General features: G+C 38.3%; 1 protein-coding gene across 1 annotated transcript in view; it reads left to right on the top strand.

Moving 5' to 3' along the window:
* The window catches only part of POU2F3 (POU class 2 homeobox 3), a 136,385-nt gene extending 110,729 nt beyond the window's left edge, over positions 1-25,656 (top strand). The window contains exon 13 of the mRNA XM_078683931.1: positions 24,481-25,656. Coding sequence (XP_078540057.1) covers positions 24,481-24,520 — 40 coding nt within the window. The 3' untranslated portion in view covers positions 24,521-25,656. The remainder of the gene's footprint in view (positions 1-24,480) is intronic.
* Positions 25,657-27,174: the final 1,518 nt, after the last annotated feature.

Below are 27,174 nucleotides of genomic sequence, written 5' to 3'. Positions count from 1 at the left end.
TTGTGTGTGAACTACTTGCAATATTCACTAAATTATGTGTTTCTAATATTTTTTACTGGTATTGCAGTTATTTAAATGCCCTATATTGTCTTAGCAAAAGACACATAATTGATTACAATTACAAATGCCTACTAGCCGTTAAACTGCTTTCAATGTTTGAGTAAAGCTAATTTCATAGACTTTGTTTTCAAACTATGAAAATAAATGGCATGTCAAAACACTTTCTTGAGTTCACCTACTTACCTGTTTAGGAAGCTGGGAATTGCAATTTTTTATAGATTATGCTATGGATGTACTGAATTTCTTTTCATTAATGCGTAGACCACTTCTACAAAATACCCATACTTGTGCATTTCAGGACTTGATCAAAAAGTATAAACCTCAAGTTCTAAAAAATAGATGCGGTGAGCCCTACCAATCCCACCATGTCCATGTAATAGTCAACCTCAGTTACCCCACCTCAGAGGTCAATCTCTCACAGACATTGCCTCTCACATTGTATTCTCTCTCTCTCTCTCTCTCTCTCTCTCTCTCTCTCTCTCTCTCTCTCTCTCTCTCTCTCTCACACACCCTCCTATGTACACATGCACACACACACATATATATATATATATTACCTACTGGCGGTCGCCAGTAGGTATATATAGTTAGGATTTTTTCTCTATGGGATTTTTGAAAATTCTATGTCTAATAACTTTGGCGTTTGTGGACGGAATTGGCTGAAATTTTCTGGAAAATGGAACATTTTGTTTCTGAGCAGCCCCTGGAAATTTGGGGGGGGGTTCGTCAAGGGGGGGCCGAGAAAAAAGGGGGGTCCCAAAACGTGTTTTTAACATTGAGTTTTCCATAGGGCGGTTGGCCTCACTTTTAGCCCGAACGGCTGAATGGATTTGCGCGAAACTTGGCAAAATTGTAGGGACTGGTAGCCCGATGTGCCTTTTGTAGGTCTCAATATATATGCTACAGTGGATTTTGAGAAATTAACGTTTAAAAAAAGATATATATCTGTAACAGCGGACCGGGCAGCGCCCCGGTTCGCGGACCGGGGCGCGTACCGGAACTTCGCGTAGCGAAGCTGATTGGCTCTCCGGTGTCTGTCAACATTCTAAACAGTCCGGAGCGGCCGCCATCTTGTCTCTCGGTAGGATTGAGAGACAAGAGGAGGCCAAAACAAAGGGGGAAATAACCATAAGGGGGCATAGTAGATCCTCCCTGACCCCCTAGGTTTAATGTGGAGGCTTTAAAAGGGCCCCGCGGGGCAAAAAAAAAAAAAAATTGGGGGGGGGTTTTTGCGTGGGTAGCGCCCGGTCCGCGAACCGGGAAGCGTTCTGGGCAGCGTACTGCAATGAAAAATGAATGATAGACTTTTCAAATGCTGTATGTTAATTGATTGTTGGTTTTGTTGATTATTTTTTATTTTCTTTATTTTTTAAGCATTTTTTTTTATTGTGATTGTGTTTCATAATTTATTAAACTTTCTAACATTTCATTGTAAGAAATTTCATAATTATCATTGAATATACATTGTAGTCTCTGAGGGTGTAAAATGTCCTCATTTTCAAGGAGGTTATCTACTGCTTGTACACATTGCAGTAGTTCTTTGTCCCAAGTTTCATCGAAAAATTCAATATCATTTTCATCAATGATTTCTTGGCTGCTCTCTTGCAGGACAATTTGAAATTCAACTTTCTGTTCGCCTTCCATTTTGCCTGAAATTTAGATTAAAAAAATATATATTAGTAGAGATAGGGCACTGTTGGGATTAATTTTAGATAGGCAGTTTTTATCAGTGAATTTATCTTTGGGCAGTGTATAGTATCAGAGTGGAAGTAGGAATATAAAAAAGTGTATGTGATTTAACGTAAGTAAATTCATAATTATACAAGAGAAGCCTAACTCCATCCATAACTATAACAGAGAAGTCTATCTAAATCTATAACTACTACAGAGGGATAGTATATAACTATCAGAAAAAGTTTACCATATTAACTTATAGTGCACAATATACTTCAGTTTTAAAAATAAAAACTTACCTTTAGAAAGAAGTTGAAGGAATTAGTGAAAATACTATTGAAATGTACACCAAGAAGTAGTAGTCAAAATGGCTGTGTTTTCTTCTCTTCCTTTATATATATTCAGGTATATAACCAATGAAATGTCAGGTAAAAAAAGTAGAAAATGAAAGTAACATATTAATTGGTTGTCAATTCCAACACTTCAGATGTGTTTTGTGAAGTAATTTACCTCAGGGTATTTAGAGAAGTCTACAGGCTAAATGGCTAAATGGAATTCCAATCAAATTTGTGAAAATGGTAGGGATTGGTATGTAGTATGAGCTAATCTATATTTGGTGAAATTGTCTCCAGTAACTTTTCTGTAAACTACTTTCCCACCTTTTTTGATGGTGCGCTTCTCAGGGAGCGACCCGGTACGCGAACCGTTGAGCGCCCCGGTTCGCGTACCTTAAGAGTTACGGGAGTCGACCATTTTGTGTTTCGGTCGAATTAAGATACAAAATGGAGGGCAAATAATGTTCAGAATGGGTAGAAGGGGGCACGGTAGACTTATCTTGACCCCCTAGGTTTTGTGAGGGTGGCTGAGGAGGCTTATATGTGCGAAAAAAAACCATTTTTTAAAAAAATTTCGCGAGGTTAGCTCCCGGTTCGCGTACCGGGTAGCGCCCCAGGGAGCGTACTTTGTTGAAAATTAGTGAAAAATGTTAGAGTAAAATAATAATTGTGAGTGATCAGATGTAGGGTAGCTCTGAGAAGAGCTTTTGGGTTTATGGTACATTTAGGTACTTATAAGTAGGTACCAATGCACAGTCTTAAATTCAGAGTGAAAATTCTGTTGCCCTCATCTGAGAAGTGAACTCCATCTCCTCTGTAGATATCTTGCATGTAGTAACGCAAGTTATTGTTGTACAGGGAGCCCATTCCATGGTCTCTCATGTAAGCTGAAACAGATTTGTTTACATGCTTCCTCGACTTCTCAATTTGTGGACAAAATTGGTTTGACCACCTCCATTTCTGTCTTTGGCATATATTTGAATATACCAAGGCAGTCTGAGGAAAAAGTGCCATCAATTGCTCAAAGGTGTCCTTTAAAAGCATTTCCAGACCTACCCCAGTCAAAGTGCCCAAATCATTACCTCCACAGTGCACAATTAACAGGTCAGGTTTGGGCAAATGCATAAAGGTTTTCACCAATGGTATCAATTGGTGACATTTTAATCCTCTGTGGCCAAACCACTTAATTTCCACATCTTGTAAATTGAGGTTAGGTAATTTTCTGTTCTCAGAGTACCTGTGAGCCCAGTGAATATAACTATGTCCAACAATCCAGACAGAAAACATGGTGAGAGGAGGTTCTCCTGCAGTCAGATGAAGTGTGGCAATGAAATGGCAGTTGAAAAAATGAGAGTTTAAAATGAAAAAAACTGTGGAGTTTCTGTGTTCATGAAGCAGTAACAGTGATTGGTGGATTTTGATTGCTGAAAACAGAAAGTTAGGGTGCATGGATGTGTTCTTTGAAAGATGTATTTTGAGTGGTCAATAAAAAATCATTAAATGAAAGATTGCAGTGGATACGCAGGTGCACTGAGAGTTCAGAGTTCAATTGCAACATTGTTGTGTGAACTTGCAAACACCAGAAGTCTTCCAAGAGGTGGTTGCTATGCAGAAAAGGCATGAAATGGCAGAGGGGGGAAGGGTTTTCATTTGAAAAAAAGTGAGGGAAGAGTTTTGATTGGGTGACATGAGAGATATGTGTGAAGAATTACAGCATTTCTGTGCTTTTGATAGCTGCAGACTCTGGAGTGCATACCTTTTGCTCTGCTGAAGACAAATTGGTGTGTTTCTGAGACTGTTTTCAAACTCAAAGTATTTGCTAAGGTGAGAAAATATTTCTTTAATTTAGATAGAGAATAGTGTGCTTTAAGGAAAAAATTATGAATTATGTGGCGCAAATTGCTTGTAAATATGCTCCCACCTGTGCATGGAAAATTTAGATTTTGAATGTTTGTGTTACATAGCCATGTTAAAAGTGATACAAACATGCTGCAAAGGCAATTAAAAAACGCTTTTATGTGTCTTAAGGACATTTTAAGTAATTTTCCCATGTGCAGTGTTTTGAAATTATGATTTGAAAATCGTTTTTGGGGAAAAGGAATTGTTTTTAAATATATGACAAGGACATAATGGTGTATGCTTCTTTATACGGCAATTGACTGTCCCTGATGTTATTTTTCCCATTTTAATGTAAGACCTTTCTCTGTGGCGCAAATTGCTTGTAAATATGGTCCCACCTGTGCATGGCAAATTTAGATTTTAAATGTTTGTGTTACATAGCCATGTTAAAAGTGACCCAACCATGCTGGAAAGGCAATCAAAAAACACTTTCATGTGTCTTAAGGACATTTTAAGTCATTTCCTCATGTGCAGTGTTTTCAAATTATGATTTGAAAATCGTTTTTGGGGAAAAGGAATGGTTTGTAAATTTATGACAAGGACATAATGGTGTATGATTCTTTATAAGGCATTTCAGTGTCTCTGATGTCATTTTTCACATATTACATTAAAAGACCTTTCCCTGTGGAGCACATTCCTTGTAAATATGCTCCCACCTGTGCATGGTAAATTTAGATTTTGACTGTTTGAGTTACATAGCCATGTTAAAAGTGACCCAAAAACTTGCAAAGGCTTTTAAAAAAACTTTCATGTGTCTTAAGGACATTTTAAGTAATTTCCCTGTGGGCAGTGTTTTCAAATTATGAATTGAAAATCGTTTTTGAGGTAATGGAATGTTGTTAAAATTTATGTGCGCCATATGCCCCCAAATTTATTTTTCAGGGGTGCAGCAGGGTGTTCTTGAGACACCCCTGCACCTTTGGAAAAATTCCTAATTTGCGATGAGCTAATTGCTAATCGCAAATTGCACCTTCATTCATATGGGCATCCTGGCCCATGGAAATGAATGGGTAATTTGCAATTAGCAATTTGCTCATCGCAAATTTGGAATGGTAAAGAATCGCTATTTATTCCTTAAAATTCGCTATTTTGGAAATGCAAAATAGTTATATGATACATATGGCGGTTGATGTCTAACAAGATAAGAAGCTTAGGGATACATTTATGATGACTGGCGCAATGAAGTGGACATCACTTACTTCATTGGTAGAGCTTTACATGTATTATGTCCTCTGTATTCTTCATCAAGCGTAACTTTAATCTGCAATCCTGAGTAGGCCTCACCTTAAACAAACCTCTGGATAGGCCACACCTTATCGTCATCATGAATTAATCATTTAAAATGCTAGGGACAGATTTATGATAGGTGTATGACTCTTTTGCGCCACTTACAAAACACTGTCCACGGGGAAATGACTTAAAATGTCCTTAAGACACATGAATGTGTTTTTTTAAAGCGTTTCCAATTTTTTTGGGTCACTATTAACATGGCTATGTGACTCAAACAGTCAAAATCTAAATTCACCATGCACAGGTGGGAGCATATTTACAAGGAATGTACTCCATGGGGAAAGGTGTTATAATGTAATATGGGAAAAATGACATCAGAGAAACTGAAATGCCTTATAGAGAAGCATACACCATTATGTCCTTGTCATAAATTTGCAAACCATTCCTTTTCCCCAAAAATGATTTTCAAATCATAATTTGAAAACACTGCACATGTGGAAATTACTTAAAATGTCCTTAATTCAAAATTTGCTATTCTTTATTTTGTGATTGCACTGAAGGATTTGCAAATTTTGCGATTACTTAAATGCAATGTATCGAACAAAAAATATGTAAAAAATAACATTAAGGATTTGGAAACTACCACCAACTTCTAGTTTGTGGTAATTTGCAAATTCTTTTCAAAAAGCATTTTTTTCCAAAAAACAAAAGGTGCCATATGACGCCAATACATGTCCTTAGGGCATGTATGTGCGCAATATGCCCCCAAATTTCTTTTTCAGGGGTGCAGCAGGGTGTTCTTGAGACACCCCTGCACCCTTGGAAAAATTCCTAATTTGTGATGAGCTAATTGCTAATCGCAAATTGTACCTTCATTCCTATGAGCCTCCTAGCCCATGGAAATGAATGGGTAATTTGCAATTAGCAATTTGCTCATTGCAAATTAGGAATGGTAAAGAATTGCTATTTATTTCTTAAAATTCGCTATTTAGGAAATGTAAAATAGTTTGATGGTACATATAGCGGTTCATCTGTAACAAGATAAGAAGCTTAGGGATACATTTATGATGACTGGCGCAATGAAGTGGACATCACTTACTTCATTGGTAGGCCTTTACATGTATTATCTCCTCTGTATTCTTCATCAAGCGTAACTTTAATCTGCAATCCTGAGTAGGCCTCACCTTAAACAAACCTCTGGATAGTCCACACCTTATCGTCATCCTGGATTAATCATTTAAAATGCTAGGGACAGATTTATGATAGGTGTATGCCTCTTTTGCGCCACTGTGCGTCACTTTTCTGATGCAGGGGCGGTGCAAAAGATTTGCTATGAGGCGACAAAATTACAAATTGATGCATTTAGGCAGATATGTCATGGTGTAAAAAAACGTACCACATGAAACCGATGCAGCAGTGATGCAAAAGATGCACCATGTTGCAAGACAGGCCTCACTTGGGGCCATATGTATCAAGCTAATTAGCATTCGCAAAGATCAAAATTCTGCGAATTTCGGCCTTTGCGAATGTTAATTAGACAAATGGTATGTATCAAACAAGTTTGATGCAAAATAAGGAGTAGCAAAATTTGCTATTCCTTATTTTGCGATTGCACTGAAGGATTTGCAAATTTTGCGATTACTTAAATGCAATGTATCAAACAAAAAATATGTTAAAAATGACATTAAGGATTTGGAAACTACCACCAACTTCTAGTTGGTGGTAATTTGTGAATTCTTTTCAAAAAGCTTTTTTTCCCAAAAACAAAAGGTCCCATATGACGCCCACACATGCCCTTAGGGCATGTATGTGCGCCATATGCCCCCAAATTTCTTTTTCAGGGGTGCAGCAGGGTGTTTTTGAGACACCCCTGCACCCTTGGAAAAATTCCTAATTTGTGATGAGCAAATTGCTAATCGCAAATTAAACCTTCATTCCTATGAGCCTCCTAGCCCATGGAAATGAATGGGTAACTTGCAATTAGCAATTTGCTCATTGCAAATTAGGAATGGTAAAGAATTGCTATTTATCCCTTAAAATTAGCTATTTAGGAAATGCAAAATAGTTTGATGGTACATATGGCGGTTCATCTGTAACAAGATAAGAAGCTTAGGGATAGATTTATGATGACTGGTGCATCACCAGGGATGTGTCAGTCATCCTGCGCCGCTGTTCCGCCACCCATGGTGTGCTGCATTTACAATGCGGGGCATCATGGGGCAAAAATGGCACAGATGCGTGACGTATCTGTGCTGTAAAGGTAGTGATTGCTGGAGTTGTATCGCAAGTGCGATGCAGCTCAAGCAAGGCTCAGGGGTGCCCCATCTCCACAATGTTGCGTCAAGACCTATGCCTGCTTAAAGCAGGCGCAGGGTTTTGACGCAGCTTTCTCCTATCTGATTGTAAATACGGCACACCATGGGTGGCAGAGCAGCGGTGCACGTTAACTGGTGCATGCCTGGGGATGTGCCATTTAACATAAATCTGCCCCTTTACATTTAAGTATGTGCAGGGGACACAGAGTCGGTGAGGCTTATCCAAGGTTAAGAAGAGATGAGTCCTGTTCACTGAAAAATTAGACATAGTCTTCACCTGCTCAGCATCGCTGGACATGGCTAAATAATAGCTGCAAAATATTACTCTTGTTAAACAATTTTACTATTATAATCTCTGAGATTTGTCTCTTACTCTGCAACATCTCATTGTTGTTATCTTTCTTTAAAGATAAAGACAACATCAACATGAGCGACAATCTGCAATCAGTTGATTTTGACCTCATCATTGAACTCGTAATTGAAACATCAGTGGATGTTGATCCCTTGGATGATTTAAATCCTGAGGATGAAGAAGAGCGTGATGAGGATGCAGATTTGTCCGAATTATATGACATAGGGTGGGAAGCTGACCTGCTTGAGCCTATGGAACTATAAACATTTATTTTTAAAATTTATAATAAATAAAAAGTAAAAGTGTAAACCGTTTAATTTAAAAATAAAGACACCTTCAAAAACAGGTTATGTGTAGTGTCTTCAATAAAATATTAAAATATGCTCATAAAATTAGATCAGATTCACATATAAGATAGCACAGGTAACATGATTATAAATTCCATTTCTTTTCTGCTATTTCTGTATTGTAAATTTGCCAAGGACTAAAAAATCTTATATTTAAAATGTCAAGTAGTGTGTTAAGTTTTTGATCACTGTTATTGATTTACTGTTTGGTAATAGTGGTTAATAACATTTTTTAATATATTTTACCACAGATTCAACTGCAGATCATTTCAACATTTCACCATGCCAACGAAAGAAAGAGAGAGAAAGGCTGCAAAACGTCAAAGACAGCAGGCCAATCAAAATAAGCAGCAGTCCTCTAACAAAAAGATTTGTCAAGTCACGAAGAAAGCACCGGGTAAGAGCACAAAATATTTCATAAGAAATATGTGTAGTAAGAAAAATATTACTACAGAAAATGTTTCAGTCCAGAAAAATAGAAGTAATTCAAATGGAAAGGAAAGGCCAATCAAAAATGTTACTGCTAGAGCAAGAGATAACTCTGTGCATGATAGTAGAAGGAAACAACAGTTTAGGGACATTCGTAAACGAATGTTCCGCAACAGGATAATTGGCAATTTGTTAAAAAATATTAAGAAAGGTCAACAGAAAGTTGTTTTTTATAAGAGAAAAAAAGAGTTGAGAAAGTTATTGATCAGGCATTTGAAATTAAACGTAAGTTATTTATTTTGATAATCAATAGAATTAGGAAGCTAAACAAGACAATTTATGATTTCAAAAGAAATAGTAGATGGAAGAGAATAGTTAATCGTAGTAATTTTTGTGAAGTTTTTTCTGGAGAATGGATGCATAGTTCAAGCTGTGAGGCATTTTTTAATGAGGAGAGTTATTTCCAGGATAATGATTTGGTGCATGCAGTTGACACCAGTGGTCGTGCTTATGAAGTGAAAGATGGTTGTCCAGTTGAAAAAGAAAAACTTGTGACAACAGAGACAGAAGAGGTGTTAGGTAATGAGGTTTTAGGAAGACGTGCTAAGGGTCCTGTGTACACCTGGAAGTGTAGTAGTATTTGTAGTGTGCGACAGGATTCCATCAATTTGCTTTGTGATTTTGTACGGTCATTTAATAAGAAAAGTTTGAAGCAGAAAATAAGGTTGTTGCAAGAATTAGATCCTTGAAGAGTGAGAGAAGTGACAGGTTTGCATGGTCATTCACTGGCTTGTCTTTCCAGGAGAGTATGCCAGAGTGTTTTTCATCATTTCAGGATGCTAGCAGTGCATCATAATAAAGTGAGGAAATTAGTTAGAATGTTGTATTATGCTAAGAGTCCAGCAATTATGCTTAAACAATTATGCGCTGCTCTTTTGCATGGTTCTGAAATAGATGTGAAGAATATATGTGAAGAAATTGAGTTTTGTTACTTTGGAAGTAAAGAGGAGAATGTTGAAATTGACCAAGAAGAAGAGGGTAATGTGGAAGATAGTGTACAGGTTTCCAGTACAGATAATTTTCTGAAGGAAATTGCGACGTTTCAGGTGAAATCAAGTGAGAGGCCTAATTTCACTTGTGTGTGTTGTCGACGCACTTATTATAAGAATCAGACTAAGTTAGTGGATTTATATGCAAAAAGTGAAAGGGAAAATAATAGTGAATGGAAGGATTTTGCAACATACTTGATGGTAGAAAATTGTTTTGATTTGGGATTCGATCAACGTGTGTGTACTTATTGTTGTTGCAAATTAAATCAAAACCAGATGCCTGCTAGAGCAGTTCATAATAATCTGGAATTGGTTGAGATTCCTTCTGAATTGAAGGATTTAAATACTTATGAATCTATTTTGATTCAAAGTATCCATCCCTTTCAGGCTATTGTAAGAATGGAGCCAAAGACAGGGAAATTGCCTCCATCAGATTTACAGAGAGGATTAAAGGGAAGAGTTGTTTATTTGCCTCTAGATTTGAAGAAAAACATTAACACAATCGGAGTAGAAAAAGTGGACGAGGAACCTCTGGTTATCTTAGTTAATGGGGTTCCGACAAAGAATAAGAAAATATGGCAAGATTTAGTAGATGTTAGGAAAGTTAAAAAGGCAACATTGTATTTGAAAAAAAATAATAAATACTATAAGAATGTATATGTTGCAGAAGAGGAAGTAAGTGAGGAAGAGGATAGCGATTTGTGTGCTGGTCAAATTGAGAAAGTAGAACCCTCTACTAGTGAAGAAATATATGAACATTATAGTGTTCATCCTTTGCATTCCAAGGAAGTCATGGGGAATGCTATTGAGTTGTTTCAAATGAAACAAGCCAAAGGGAGTCCCATTAGTGTTTGGGAGGAAAGTTTGGAAGCTCGGTGTTTCCCACAGCTTTTTCCAACAGGTCAGGGAGGAAGATATGATGAGCGACCTCATCAAATTCCTGCTTCTGAATACCGGACTTTGCGATTGTATGCAGGAGATGCTAGGTTTCGACAATGCATTCCTTATTTGTTTCATCTCCTGTTTTGAAAGCGATCTGTCTGGACTGTCATATGCAGTGAACCACATCTTGAAAAGTGGTATACACATGCAAAACATCTCGGCAAGTGACTTTATGGATAAAGTCAATGTCCAAGACAGTATTTTGGATTCTCACCTGATTAATCTCATGGCGTGTCAGCGTGGTACTAATGAGTACTGGTACCGTCATCATGGTGATTTAAAATGTATGCTGAGGAACTTAGGTACTCCCACATGGTTCCTCACTCTGAGCTGTGCTGAGTATGGCTGGGAAGACTTACTTGAATTTCTACGAGAGGCAAATGCTAACGTAGATAACATCGAATTCAAGACACCCGGAGAACTGTGCTCTTTGGATCCAGTCAATGTATGTAGGTACTTCAATCATAGATTTGAAGCTATGATGTCTTTCATCATGAATAAGAAGAATCCACCTCTTGGAGAGGTGTTGGATTTCTTCTGGAGAAAGGAGTACCAAGCAAGAGGTGTTCCTCATATACATATGTTGCTGTGGATCAAGGATGCACCTAAATTTGGAACGGATCCAGAAGACTCAGTGATGAGTTTCATCCAACAGTATTCTACGTGTGCTGTTCCAAACGCAAAGGAGAAGAAAAGCCTAAGAGAAAAAGTTCTGCGTTTCCAAAGCCATCGATGTGGAAAGTACTGCCGCCGTAAATTCCGAAACAAGGACAAGTTCTACACCAAATGTCGTTTCGGCTTTCCACGACCGGTGATTTCTAAAGGAAGAGTAAACAGTTTGATGTCTTCGCTGCGACACAATGTCATGAAGAAATCACCTAAAAACACATACAATTTGAAGAGGAACGAAGAGTCCAAGTACATCAATGACTACAACCCGGTGATTTTGTCCATGTGGAATGCTAACATGGATATACAGTTTGTGGCTGATAACTGTATGGCTGTGGCTCGGTATGTGACGTCTTACATCACCAAAAAAGAGAAGACAGAATTGAAGGATATGTGGGAGGACATTTCCCATGAAAAGAGCCTCAGCAAGAAGTTGTACAGTTTCAGTCTGAAGATGTTGTCGCATCGAGAAATCGGAGCGTACGAATGTTCTGACCGGTTGTCTTCAGCAAGTCTCTATGCCAAGTCCAGGAGTATCGTTTGGGCGAGTCTTGGTCTTGCTACAACGCGTAATCGAGTTCTCAAACCTGTCCGGGAAATTGAGTATTTGGCGGAAAAGGAGCCAAACAGTACCGACATTTTGAAGACCAACATGTTGGATACATATTATCCAAATCGAAGCATTCACCTCGAGAATGTTTGTCTGTATGAGGTTCTTCAAAATTACATATTCAAGAGGAACATCAAAGAAGATACTGAGAAAGGAGTGTATGCTGTAATAGGAAGTGAGGGATGTCTTGTCAAGCAAAGAAAATGCCACTTGGTAAACCATCGAAAATTGAGTGGCGAATCTCCTGAAAAAAAGGAGTTTTTCGATTTAGCACTTTTGCAACTTTTCAAGCCTTGGCGTGCAGAAGAGGAACTGCTTGGAGATTTCCTCTGTTACGAAGACTCTTTCAATGCCGCCAAGGAGACCATAGAATGTCCTGCTTTTCCCAAATATGTAGAAATGTTGAATGCGGAAATTGAGCAGGAAGCAACGATTGCAGCCGAGATTGCCAGAGACAGTTCTCAGGACAGTCAGAGTTCTTCTTCATTGAGTCAGGATCCACTAGGAGGACCTGTTATTGAAAATGAAGCTGCCACTGCTATGAATGAAGTGGAAAGAGCCATGGCACATGCTCAAGAGGATGCGGTTAACTTAGAAGAGTTGGAAAGACAACTCAACGTTGAGCAGAGGAAAATATATGACGAAGTTACCATGCAAATTGATCATGGATTAAGTCATGATAAGAAAGAGTGCTCATGTACGTCGTTGAAGCCTGTCCGACTGTACGTGAGTGGAGAAGCGGGAACTGGAAAAAGTTTCCTCATTAAAGCAATTTCATGCTATTTGCAGGAAAGGACAGAGTCATCGCTGTCTTGTGTTGTCACTGCTCCAACTGGACTGGCAGCACATAATATTAAAGGGATTACTTTACATCGTTTACTGATGCTGCCAGTGGAGCATGACAACAAATTACAATATCACAAGCTATCTGGAGATGCTTGTTTTGAAGTTTCAAGAATCTTGAGGAAAATGAAACTTCTTATCATTGACGAAGTAAGCATGGTTTCCAATGTCATGCTTGCCTTTGTGCATTTGAGAATGCAAGAAGTTCTCAAAACAGAGTATGATGTGTTATTTGGTGGCAAACACATCATTGTTTTCGGAGATCTTCTGCAGCTGACACCAGTGAAAGGGCAACCTGTGTTCAAAATGCTCACGCATGAAGATACCAGGAAGTGCCTAGGCAGCATTGGCAACGTCAATATATGGTTAAACTTCAATTATGCTGAACTGCATGAAAATATGCGTCAGGCGAAGGATGAAGTTTACAAGACTATTCTACAAGATGTTAGAATTGGAAAAGTGACCGAGCATGGGAAAGAAGCTTTACATGCACGATTAATGTCAAATTTATATCCAGAACAAGATGTTGTGCCTGAGAATATTTTTCAGAAAATTACTGAGAAGAAATCTGGATTATGTTTGATGCCAACTCTTGCAGAATGTGCCAAATTTAACAACAAAATGTTGCATTTAGAAAAGCAAGAGATTGTGAAACTGGAAGCTATTGACAGAGTAGAGCATATGGGATCAACAATTATTTTGTCTGAGAATCTGAAAACAAAATTGGATTCATTAGAGAAGAGTATATCTAAAACTGCAGGTTTTGAAAAGACTCTGAATGTGTGCTTGAACTGCCGTATCATTTTAAGAAGGAATTTACATGTTGAAAGAGGTCTGGTAAATGGATCAATGGGTAATGTTGTTGATTTTGTAAAATACAGAAATAGAGATGGAATTGAATTTTTAAAAATTAAATTTGATGGCATTGAGGAAGTACAGCTAATTGGTCGTTGCTCTGCTAGATTTTTGCTTGTAAAAGACTTATATGTTCGCCGTAAGCAGTTTCCTGTTTGCTTGGCATATGCGGTGACAATCCATAAATCGCAAGGTTTAAGTGTAGACAGTGCATTGGTGAATATTGGCAGTTCTGTGTTCAAGGAGTGTATGGCATATGTGGCATTGTCAAGAGTTAGAACTTTATCGGGATTGTACTTGATTGAGTGTGATGTCACAAACATTTGTGCGGATCTAGATTGTGTTAAGGAATACAATAGGTTAAGAAGAGAGTATGCGCCACATTTGCCTCAGTATCCTTTGTTTGAGAAACGTGTGGTAGGCCGGAAACGAAGAAATGTGACCAATACTGGGGAGGTTGTAGCAAAAAGACAAAAAGTCAATGAACCTAAAATTACAAGCAGAAACAAAAAGGATTCTGTTGAAGATGGTGTTGGTTTTCAGTTTGAAAACAGTTCTGGTGTCAACTGCTATGCTAATGTAGTGGTTAATGTTTTGTTTTCTCTAGAAAATGTAAAAGAAGAGATTGTGGTCAATTCTGATCAAACATTTTGCAGTTTGTTAAATTCTGTGTTAGAGAAATGTAGCACTGATAGAACAAACATAGAAAGTGTGTCTGAAATTCGAAATCTGTTAGACAGATGTTCAGGCCAAACACAATTCTCTCAAAATATTCAGCAAGATTGTCAGGAGTTTTTAATGTATATGCTTGATGTATTACATGCTGAAGGTGTAGATGTAGATCAGCTGTTTGGGCTTTCTTATCAATGGCAGCATGACTGCGAGAACTGTATGGTATCAAGTACTACTAGTGTAGACTCAGAAAGATTTATATATTTAACTTTGCCAGACAGTAAATCAGTCTCCTTTAATAAGCTAGTAAAAGCAGCTGATCACAACATGGAGTGTAGCCAATGTAAATCTGAAATGATGTCCACATTATTTATACGAACATATGGCCAGTATGTCATTTTAATGTTCCAACGATGTAGGCCTGATGGAACAAAATTGACAACTTTAATTAAAAATTTTGTAGCTTCGCAGTTGTCAATATCAGGAAGGACTTTTGTAACTGCAGCAATTATATATCATGACGGTCCTTCAATAACATCAGGACATTACACAGCTTATTTAAAGTCTAGAAATGGCTGGTCATTCTGCAACGATTCTGTTTTAATTTTCAAAAAAAAATTGCCGTATGACCTTAAAAACTCTTACCTGGTGTTTTTAAAACCAAAATTTTAGGGAAATAATCTCGGGATGTGCTCTGTGGAATTTCAAGAAGTTCTAATGGCTCCTACACAATTTGGCCTTGAGGATAAGTGTAGTTCAGAGACATAACTTCTAACCATAAGACTGGACGTGATGGAGAAATAAGTGCACTTTGAATGAGTTCAGAAAAACTATTTCTTTTTATAAGCTAATTGAAGCAGCCAATCAAAACATAAAGTAGAGGGAATGTAAGTCTGCAACGCTGTCTACTGTTTTACATTGCTTTGTGATTGAAAGTGATGTAGAGAATTAAATAATTGTAGTAGTCATAGAGTTAGTGTAAGTCTGCTTCATAGTAAGCAGTATCAGTGTCATAGGAAATGTAGAACATGACTGAGCAAGAAGGGGAAGATATTACTATTCCAGGATTGTGAAAATGATCTTCAACATTTTAATTCTGAAAGTTGCGGAAATGCCAAATGACGGGATTGGCTTACAAGAAATCCAAGAGTTATAAATGGGTCTGACAAGATTTGGCCTTGTGGAAACTTGTGGTAGAGAGCAAGAAGTCATTTATTGCATGTAACATGTTTTTAAAAACGATGGAGATTTTCTTTCAGAAAGTGGCGGGCTGAAAGTAATAACAGCACAAAAGAGTGTAAGCTGTTCATAGGACATCCTTTGACGTCATGGAAAGTAAGTTAACTTTAAGGAGTTCTGAATTCTGATTTCTTATGTTGTATGGGTTTTTTAAACACAATCATTTTGATTGTGTTTTTTTTTCCCCGCTGTTATATGATGAATACCTTCAAGTCACTGTTTTTAGTGAATTTTGATACATTCTGAGAACAGCAAAAATAAACCATTTAACATGTATAATTAATTCTGTACTGTTTGCATTTATGATGTATATGTAGAACTGTGTAGGAGGCATGGAGAAGGTGAGGCTTCTGTAAGTGTCAAAGTTGTTGCATGCAGTGCTGCACTTCTGCGTATTCTTTCATATGCTAGACTACATCTGCACAATGAGATACCTAAGCAAAGGAAACACAAGTGATGTGATTGTGAAATGAGCAAAATAAATTGCACGTATTTCAATTACATCACCTGTGTTTCCTATCATTACGAATCACATTGTGCAGATCAAGTTTAGGTCTGTCCAGGGAAACATAGGAGGTTTGGACTTTGTTCAAGAGTGCAGTGGACATGACTCACTTCATTGGTAGACCTTCACATGTATTATGTCCTCTATTCTCTTCAACAACTCGAAATTTCATCTGCAACCCTGAGTAGGCCTCACCTGAAACAAACCTCTGGATAGGACACATCTTATTGGCATCCTGAAGCAATTATTTAAAATTTTAGTGTCTTGCGACACTTTTCTGAGACAACAGCAATGCAAAAGATGCACCATGTTTTAAGATAGGCCTCACTTCATCTGCATCAAGATACTGTTAGTTTAAAATGTATATCTTTAGGACTGTGTAGGGGGCCTGGAGAAGCAGAAGCTTCTGTAAGTGTCAAAGTTGTTGAAAAACTGTTTGTCCTTCAATCTTTTCCCTTGTCTTTTGTAATTTTTAAATACATGTTTTAATATTTTTGAAATGTGTGTTCTCTCTTTCACAGATTGAAAGTATAAAAACAAAAAGTGAGTAATTTAACGACAATTATAAGGTAAATGCTTTGTACTCTTTTCGTTACATTTCTATCACATTCACCTACTATTAGTTCCACTGCTTCATTTCTTTAACCCTCAGTTTCCTGCCTTTGCTACTTCCCTCATTCCTTTCTCTATTACCTACTTACTCAACTCCTTCCACTCTTTTTCTCAGTCCCTCTCTTCTCATAGTTCCTCACTCTTGTTCACTCACTCCGTCTCTATTACTCTTAGTGTCTTTGACTGATCACTCTATCACTACTTGTTCATAATGCTTTCTCTGTGTAGTTGAAGCACACTAAGGGGCATATTATGAACACAGCCAATAAAATTATTGCTCTTTTTATTGGCAGAAAACTGGTGCAAAAGTGGTTTTAGCGGCAGTTTTCTGCCGCAAAAGCAGCTTTAGCGACACATTTCTGCTAATAAAAGCTGCAAAACTTTTATTACCTATGTTGATGATATGGCTCTATGTTACTTACATTTCTTTGCTGTTTCAATTAATCTTTTTCTGTTATTTTTTGTTTTCTGTTTTCTATTTTTTTCTCTCTGTTATTCCTCATGTTTTAATCTTATTTTGAACATTCACTCACATTCTCCAAGAAACTCTTCTTTGTTAATGTTATACTCTCTTTTTTTTTCTTTCACTTCGTTATCTATTTTGTTTTTCACAATTATACCCTCTTCCGTCTTTTCTTTGGTAAATAGATCTATTAAACAGTATCTCTTCTTTACTCCCTATAGCTGTCTTTCTTTTAACATCACTCTCTGTTTACTTTCCTTATACTTACTCTTTTTTTTTTTTTTTTTTTTTTTTTTGGTTAGCTCCCGGTCCGCGTCCCGGGAAGCTAACCGGGGAGCGAACCAAAAGAAATAGAGCTTGCCAGAGTGCTAAACATTCTAGCAATTTTTTTTGAAAGGGAAGGTAGTTCTGAAAAGAACTTTTTTTAAAATATTTTTGTTGTTTTATATTTTTTTTTTTTTTTGAACATTTTTTGTTTTTTTGTATTTTTTGAACGATTTTATATTTTTTTGGGTTTTTTTGGGGGGGGGAACAACAAAAAACAGGCATTGAAAAGGGCTCAACAGGAGCAAAAAAAAAATTACTGGGGGCGGTTAGGGCAATTATGGTGTTCATACGCCAGGTTGATTGCATTTATGCTCATATTGCCACATGCTAACAACGCACGACAGTGCATACAAGAGTGTATCATGTGGCCAAAATTTTCTTGTATATTTGGCACAGTTTCCCGTGCCTCTTCTGGTGTTAATGAAATTGGTATTCTTGGTCTGGCCACAGGAGTTGATCTTGGATTGTCCTGCAAATCCCTTATTTCCGCCCGGCTGTAATTGAGTGGATGCTTCCTTGTCATGTGCCTGTGCATTGTATGATTTCCGTAACTATACTTCTTGTCCGTCCCTCTGGATAATTGTTCTTTGCATATGAGGCAGGTGACATACCTCGCATTGACTTTTTTTTGGCCAGGAGGGATCGAATAAAACTGCCAGATGAAACTGGCTTTCTTTCTGGAAACCCGGGGCACCTCTTCTAAGAACTGTGGTTCTTCTCCCTCCTCTTCATCCATTTCTTCCTCTTCCTCCTCAGTGTTGGTCATGACCTGGGGAGGTGGTCCTCTCTTCCCATGAGGAGGTGGAGGTGGTGGTGGGGGTGCACCAGCTGAAGCTACCAATGAAGCCATTTCTCATATAGTAGTAAAGGTCTTCCTCTCACAATGATGAAAGTCAGAGTGAGGAAAGAAGGAGGGGTTTTCATCATTTGGGAAAAACAATACTTCTCAACCAATGAAAAGTGTTATTTTTAGGTCACCTGACCTAGCCTTACATCATTATGAAACCAAAAGTGAAATGAACCAATGAAAAGTGTTATTAACAAGTCACATGACCTGTTATGCTTACGTTACGCGCTCCGGTCCGCGCCCCGGATAGCTTCCGGGTCGCTGAGCTTCGCGCCTCGGTCCGCGCCCCGGGACACTTCCGGGTGCGCTAACGCGGTACGTCACAAGACGCATTACGCGGCAACGCGATACGTCGCGCTTTCGCGACGTGCCGCGGATCGCTTCCGGGGAGCTGCGTTTCGCGCCTCGGTCCGCGCCCCGGGGCACTTCCGGGTGCGCTAACGCAGTACGTCATAAGACGCATTACGCGGCAACGCGATACCGTCACTATGTTGATTTCTTCCCGGTTCGCGGACCGGGTCGCGGCATCAAATTGAGCTAACGGGAAGCTTCCCGGTTCGCGGACCGGGAGCGAAACAAAAAAAATATTTAAAAAAAATTATTAATAAACATATAAAATATATTTTTGGATTTAAAGAAGAATACATTTTACAGCTATAGATATTAGCTTTTAAAAAACCAATGAAATTCACTGAAAAAACCATAGGTTATAGACCATATATAGTTAGGAATTAGCATTTACAAAACCTTGAAAATTCACTGAAAAAACCATAGGTTATACACCATATATAGTTAGGAATTAGCATTTAAAAAACCTTATTTTACTCACACAAAACCATTGAAATTCCATATATAGTTAGTTGTACTAACTATATATCGCGCACCCGCAATCCACTGCTGATCATGTCACATATTACATCATTCATGACATGGTCAGTGACATCACTGATGACATCACTGATGACATCTCAAATGACATCACTGATGACATCACTGATGACATCTCAAATGACATCACTGATGACATCACTGATGACATCTCAAATGACATCACTGATGACATCACTGATGACAACATCCAGTGACTGTATGTTTCTGTAAAGTTAAAATATGTCTTACATATTGAAGAATGAGTGGATGTAGAAGTGTCTGAACAAAGGATTTAGTAGGTGCATGACTGACTGTATGAGTGAGTGATTAAATGTGTCTCACTGAGTGCATGGGTTAGTGACTAAACTGTTAATTTGTGCATCATTATGTCTGTTGTTCTGTAAACTGCTGCATGTGTTGATCAGTAGCTATATGATTAACTATATGGGTTATTGATTGGTTGCCCAAGTATTTGTATGGGAGACTGAGAGTGTGTATGGGTGGCTGGGAGGTGTATGACTCTCTGCATAGATGTATGGGTTCAAAAGTGCATGTGGAAACAGCTGTATGGGCGTTGACTGTGTGCATGACTGTATTGGTGAGTGAATAGATATCTCAGTGCTACATGTCAAAGTAAGTACATATGTAAAATACAGTACATGTGAGAGTTGACATATATAAATAACTGTGCATAAGAGCCAGTGAATGTGTGAGTGGCTGTATGGATCAATGTGAACTTGTATCCAGGATTGTATAAGTGAGTAAATATGTTTTAGTATTTGTTTGAATAAGTAAGGTGTGTTTAACTGTATAGTTAAGGAAATGGAGGTGTGATTGATTGTTTGCATGACTGACTAGGTGTGTGTGTAACTTCATGGATGAGTGACAATCTGCGAGTCTGTGTTTACACTGAGTGTATCTAAGGTTATATTAGAGTCTGAAGAGGTTCATCGTATTATCACATGAATGATGTCATCAGTGATGTGATCAGTAATGTCAAATGAGATGTCATCAGTGATGTCATCAGTGATGTCATTTGAGATGTCATCAGTGATGTCATCAGTGATGTCATTTGAGATGTCATCAGTGATGTCATCAGTGATGTCATTTGAGATGTCATCAGTGATGTGATCAGTAATGTCAAATGAGATGTCATCAGTGATGTCATCAGTGATGTCATTTGAGATGTCATCAGTGATGTCATCAGTGATGTCATTTGAGATGTCATGATGTCATTTGAGATGTCATCAGTGATGTCATCAGTGATGTCATTTGGGATGTCATCAGTGATGTCATCAGTGATGTCACTGACCATGTCATGAATGATGTAATATGTGACATGATCAGCAGTGGATTGCGGGTGCGCGATATATAGTTAGTACAACTAACTATATATGGAATTTCAATGGTTTTGTGTGAGTAAAATAAGGTTTTTTAAATGCTAATTCCTAACTATATATGGTGTATAACCTATGGTTTTTTCAGTGAATTTTCAAGGTTTTGTAAATGCTAATTCCTAACTATATATGGTCTATAACCTATGGTTTTTTCAGTGAATATATATATATATATACACACACACACACACACAAACCACACCCTGTCTTTCCCACTCACTCTCACACACTGTAGTCTCTCAGAGGACACCTTTACATATACGCTGATGCATGTGCTCATTCATTCTCTGTGCCACTCCACTCTCACAATCTACTCCACTCTAGGCCACTCTACTCTACAACAGTTTACTCCAATCAACACGACACCCGTTATGCCACTCAACTCTGCTCTGCTCCACTCCACACATGCTATAGTCCTACAGAACACTGTACTCCACTCTAGCACTCTACTACACTCAATCTACTCCACTCAACGCCTTTTCACTATACGACACTGTATTTCCTACATTACACTCCACAACACGATATGCCACTCTATAACACACCATATCACTCAATTCTACTCTACACCACTCCACTCCACGCCACTACACTCTACTCCACTTTCGAACACTTCACTCCACACTCCTTTACACCAACAACTTTTAGCTATAATGAATATTAGCCACACTAGTATGCGACGTAGCTAAAACATATTGGTAAAGCAATAGGTGAGTCATGCCAATGCTTGTTTAGGACTCTAGAGGGTTCAGCAGAAAGATGTCTTGGGGGAACCCTAGTGAGACCAGAAAAATCACAAATTATGTAATGTTGAAAATGGACGGTGCTGAGGTCACAACACTGTCAAATGTGGTACAATTTAGAAAAATATGGCCACAATAATTGAGCTTTGATAATCCTGTGGGAGAGGCAATGGTGAGTAAGAATGTAATAACATTTGTCTTTGCCAGGTTAACAGCAAAAAGCATACCTATAGCCGCATATACCAACACCATTCTCTTCTGTGTAGATGCCCTCCCAAACTGGAGTTCACATCCAAATAAGCTGAGACAACAAAACTGTCAAATGTTGTATATGTTAGGAAAATATGGACACTTTAATGTAATTTTGATAAACCCCTGATGAGTACAACACCATACACACTTTACACAGCACCACCTTCTATTTTGTCTAGTCCTGAGTTCTGTCGGGTTGAGGAGATGTTTAATGTGTATAACACTGGACATGGTTGCCTCCCATTCGTTAGTTCTTCTATTTGGTTCTCTGTCAGATCAACCAGCATGGTGACTATTGGTTTTGTGTTTTGGGGGGGTGGAATGTATTGTTTCCAGTGATCATATTACCCCGACCATGCCACCCTAAGTCCAATCCAGAGCCCTCATGACCTTGGGCAAGAAAACCAAGTACAGCAATATAAGCGTGTCAAAATAATTATGAAAAAGACGCAAATATCCAGAAAAATACGTCCAACATGTATGCTGCTGAGAAGGGCAAGTCCATGTCTTTGGCTAATAAAAAGAATGCATTTCCATGCAACATAAGCGGTTTCAAGAAGAAACCAAAAGGTGATGGGAGAAATGTCTGAATTAAACTCAGCCACTGATGATCACAGGGCCCAAGAACGACTCCCTCATTTTACACACTCTATGCCACTTCATGCAAAATCAAGCGATATGCAAAACAGTATTGGTCCTGCTCCAATAGTAGTAATCATTGGCGTAACACAAAATGATGGGGCCCCTCTGCAGAAAGTGGTGAAGGACCCACGAGCCTCCATATCACACACATATTCAATGACTGAACCCTAGACACATTTTCAGGGACACTAAACTGCAAGAGTGGACCAACCATATTCTACAGAATACAGGTTTACAAGATTAAGATTTAAAAGTGCAGGGAGATTGATACGACTAGCAGACCAATGTAAGAGTTGTCTGAGCTAGGGCTCGTACAGTCAGAATTTGAGATGCTAATGGAATTTTTGTTAAGGCTTGAAGCTTAAAGTGGAAGATAAGGTAGAGAAAAGACCCACTCGCTGCCAGAGCATGTACACCTCTGTACCCTTGTAATTGTTTCTGCAAAAACATTACGAAAACTAAACAATCTTGTGTTTACCTTATCCTTAATTAAAGAATTAACATTGAAAGTAAAACCTGTACCACTGACACATCTTCAAAAGCACAGCCAGCAATGCCTGTATATAGACACGTAGAAGATGTTGAAAATATCTGAGAAAATCGACTTTTACTGGTGGAATTAAAATGTTTGCTGCAAAATTCAAATTTTCACCCACCTCTACCCTCGATGCAGCTGACTTCTGGAAATTACACTGCTTGTAAACATAAAAATGAGGATTCAAACTTATTATAGTCTCTATTTCTATTTTCATATACATTTATATTCATTCATTATCCCTGCACTCAGCGTATTTTCTTGGTACCGGCCCTTTTTTCTCAATTTTTTACTTCTTTCCCGTTCCACTGCATATATTCCTTATTAGCAAATATTGTGCTTATCAATGTCCATATAAAAGAAGCAGAAAGGAACAAATAGCGACAAAGAATTGCACATATGACATTGGAATTATAGCAACAATCTAAAGAAGCTAGGTTGATGCATATGTTAAATGGTGCCATAAATAAGCAAGAAAACACTCTTTCACCATCCAAACTAATTCCCTGTCAGGGACTCTGAAGCCATAAGATTTCATGTTAAGGTTGGTTAATGTTTTCTAGATACGCCACTCATGATTTTAACAACAAATTATAGAATGGGGAAAATAATGGTGAGGGGCCTGGTGGATTTAATAGATGTGTTTTAATGAGTGCCTAGAGATTTAATAGATGTGCTTTAATGTTTATGACAGAAAGCAATCAAGGGCCAAGATGCTTAAAACAGAGTTGTAAAGTGACTCTCAAGGTGCATAAAGATTAATCCCAGCAGTACTTCATAGTGTAGAATAAGATCGCATTATTTGTTTTTGAAAGGGCTTAATTTGTGTCTCTCTGATTAAAATAGAATGGTTTGGCCTCTTCAACTCCAAGCATCTCTTTGTGTGGGTTCTGACCTGTGGGTTTGGATTGTGAGTGACATTTGAATCTGTAATTGCATATGGGTGACAAGCTATACTTAAGGGTGATGTGTCAAACATTCTCTTCCAGTCAGTGTGACTTTTCAGGCTTTGCTGTACGGTGGAGGGATATATCATAGCATTGCAAACTCTAATATGGGCAAAGATAAGCCGCTAAACTTGGGCCATTGGGTGAGGATCACAATCCAAGCTCCTATTCCAAAGTCATTGTGAATTTCCACGTTTTACTTTTGGGTATATGCCAAGCTCAATCCTTAAGTGAGGTTGCCTTTCCAATTGCTTTGTTTGTGTATAAGTGATTTTTTAATATTTCTTTTTGGTGTAACCCTGGCGAAGTTTAATAAAATGTTTGTCTACTCGTGCTTTGATGAAATAGTTCAACAATGTGCATTGCTCTTATACTGTTTGAGGTTCAGACTTTGATTTGAAGCAATTGTTTCCACTTTACTATAAGTTGTCCCTTACTAGAGGAGATTTCTGCGTTTCTTTGAAAGTTTAACCTCCATGATCAATTGACCATTCAAAGTGCCCCAAAAAGCAGCTTTCTACCAGATACAAAGTTAGTCTTCCGAACATTTGGATACTGATCAACAAAGCCCTAAGTAGTGTAGTCTGGCCTCTGTATAATTAATAGACTCCGCAGCATGGAAAGGATGGCCAACACTTTCTAGTGAACTCTTAGAGCTAGGGATGACTGTTTTCAGTGGGGACCATAAGTCAAAACATGACTCCGATATGAAGCTTGGGTTGTCCTTTCATCTCCATCGGGTAGTGAGCAGGAGTTTGAGGTTTCTATTTATGAATGTCTATTTTGTGAGATTTTTTATTGTACTTTTTTTTTTTAACAGCACATGGTATCGATGGAATCCAACAACATACCTTCATTGAGACCACGGATTCATGAGACATATTTGAGAACCTTTTTCCTAACAGCCACCATATAACATGAAGTCCACACTTGGAAAGCTCTGCAGCAACATACTTCGTTTGAGAAAAACATTGGTGATGCTTTAAACACATAATCTTAGTGAACGGGCTCTCTTGAGATCTAGACATGATTCCAGCCCATTTGGAATTTACTCAGTTCATCTGCAGGAGCTTAATTCTTCCCACAAATCCTGCTGACCTTCAATCCAAGGTTGGCTTTAATGCTACAAAATGCTTTTGTTGAGATATCCATTGTGAGGGGACATTACCTCCCCATGAGGAGAAAACTCTATTGCGCCTACACCAGATCAACCTCCTATCAAAGAATACACAACAACTACAAGAAATCCTTCATGGGGCCTGTTTTGCCAAAACGCCTTTCATGGAGCTATGTCAAGTTGAGCCTTTATTTGGAAACTCTTAAAAGAATCAATTCTAATACTCCATTCAGGCACCTCCACTTCAAGACCACTGTTTCCAATTGTAATCTTTAATAACTCCCCCATCCTGCTAAAGATCCAGATAATATTTTTCATGATGTAGGATTGTTCCAGGGTGGTACTGTTGTCTTGTCATCCCTGGAAACGAATGTGGCATTTCCTAGCATTCATTGCTTGAAGATTTGATGCTCCATTGAGTCAATCTCTTTGAATGCCTGCAAAGCTGCCATTATGGGAAGTGCTTTAGAGCTTTAGGTGCCTAAATCTGTAGACATCCCTCAACAGACCCTATGTCTTATAATCAATAACCTCTGTGTAAGAATTGCTCTTAGAAAACAATTGACACTCCTGTGTTTCAACTGCCATTTTATAAGTTGCTGGTTTGCCTTTTCTGAGGGTGTTCCTCCTCATATCTGGATTCCTAGCTGTCATTCTGTTTAATGAGCAATGGCTTCTAAGAAATGTTCCACTGTTGTTACTTTATGGAAATTGAATTGTTTCTTGAGTCCTGCATTTTCTGTATTTATGTTTAGAATTTTTCATTTGGCCTGTTTGATTTTTATTTGTTTTATCGTTGTGTGTATCCAGTTCTTTAGGGAACTTGCACTATGTGCTAAATTATTTCCTGGTTTGTAAATATTATGTTACTGAAAGCTGTTTCCTGCCTTTGTCATTGTAATCATTGTTCATATTGGGAAAATGTGTTTACTTTTTTGAAAGATTGGTACAGTTACTGAGTGAGAGTGTTCAAAAGCTAGTGGTAGAAAGAGACCTGGCTATCGCGCTACAATTGAAGGAGGCCTATAACAGCAAAGTCTTTAAGTAGATAACCTCTTATTTCATACAGCCAGGGAAGTCAATTACAGCATATGGTGTGGCCAGTGGCCCACATACAATGGCCATTCACCCAGCTCTCTAGAATTTCCCTTACCGAATGTTCTAACACAAGAAGCAACCAAAGGGGCATGGATGGGATAACAGTGCGGTGGTCGGGGAGGTAAGTTAAAGGAAAACAAGGGTACAGATAAAACTTGCAAAGATGTGCTAAAACAAATAATATAAATAGTTAATGTAATGCACAAGATATTACAAACCCCTGTAACCGGATCTGCATCGAAAATTGCCCCTTGGAGAAGAGAGATTCCTATGACCTTCATCTGGTGGGTGGCAAGAAATGTTACAAAGCTGTGTTATGGAGAGGGGAGAGGGAACTGTAACATATTTATGAGGTGGTGCACTGTGACTGGACATATCTTGATAAGGAGAGGCCAGCGTTTCCTGGTGTGGTCCCCGAACTGGAATCTCTTGGTAAGCACTTTGAACTGTGACTTGCAATACCACTGTAAGTAAAAATAATAAAGATGGGGAAGAAGGTAAGTGCCAGATGACGCATGCTGTGTAAGACCTTTTATCAAAAAGGTGCTGCACATGAAAGTGAAAAATCGAGGTCCTAGAGTCAGTTGCTTCAGAGAAGTGTTACATTTTAACTGAGAAATATGTTGTATAATTATGCCTGAAGTTCAGCACACTGCAGACACATCTAAAATATATGTTGGAATGGCTTAACAGACTTGTATAGACCCTAACAATTCTGAATTCTCATACGTAGATGATGAGTTCCAGCCACGTTACTGAAAATATCATAGCTAGAGCACTTCAATAGGAACCCACAACTATGTGCATTCAAATCAGAATTCGGTACATCGCTGGTAGCCAGGTGAGGCAGGCTAGTTTCAGAGAAGAATGCTTTGGGAGCCAGACATACACCGGAGAGAGCTCACTGGTACAGTTAATCAATCCACAATGTTTTTAACAGTTCATCTTCCCCTCTCAATCAGCAACCAACACCAAAGAAACAAGACCTAGTGTCCCTGCCCTGTAAGAAGGGGATGGTTTCCTACTACTTTCCATTTTTCAGTCTGGGAATCCTCCGTCTAGACAAATCTTCCCTGTTCATATGCACTTGAATTGAGCCAGTCTTTCTAACCCTCAAGCTTGCTTAAATTATCATTCATACTGTGATCTCCTTAAACAGAATCCTACACTAAATATGGGTGCCCTGCCCTGGAACCAGCAGATATTTTGGTCAAGAAGCAGATGCATTCCTTTGCATTCTCTGGCACCTGGTGGCAGAAGTTGCATTTTTACATGAGGACTGCTACTCTGCTCCATTCT

This window comes from Lissotriton helveticus, chromosome 3_1 (assembly GCF_964261635.1).
Source record: "Lissotriton helveticus chromosome 3_1, aLisHel1.1, whole genome shotgun sequence".
NCBI lineage: Eukaryota > Metazoa > Chordata > Amphibia > Caudata > Salamandridae > Lissotriton > Lissotriton helveticus.
The sequence above is the reverse complement of the archived record's forward strand: the minus strand, read 5'-3'. Positions and strand labels throughout refer to the sequence as shown.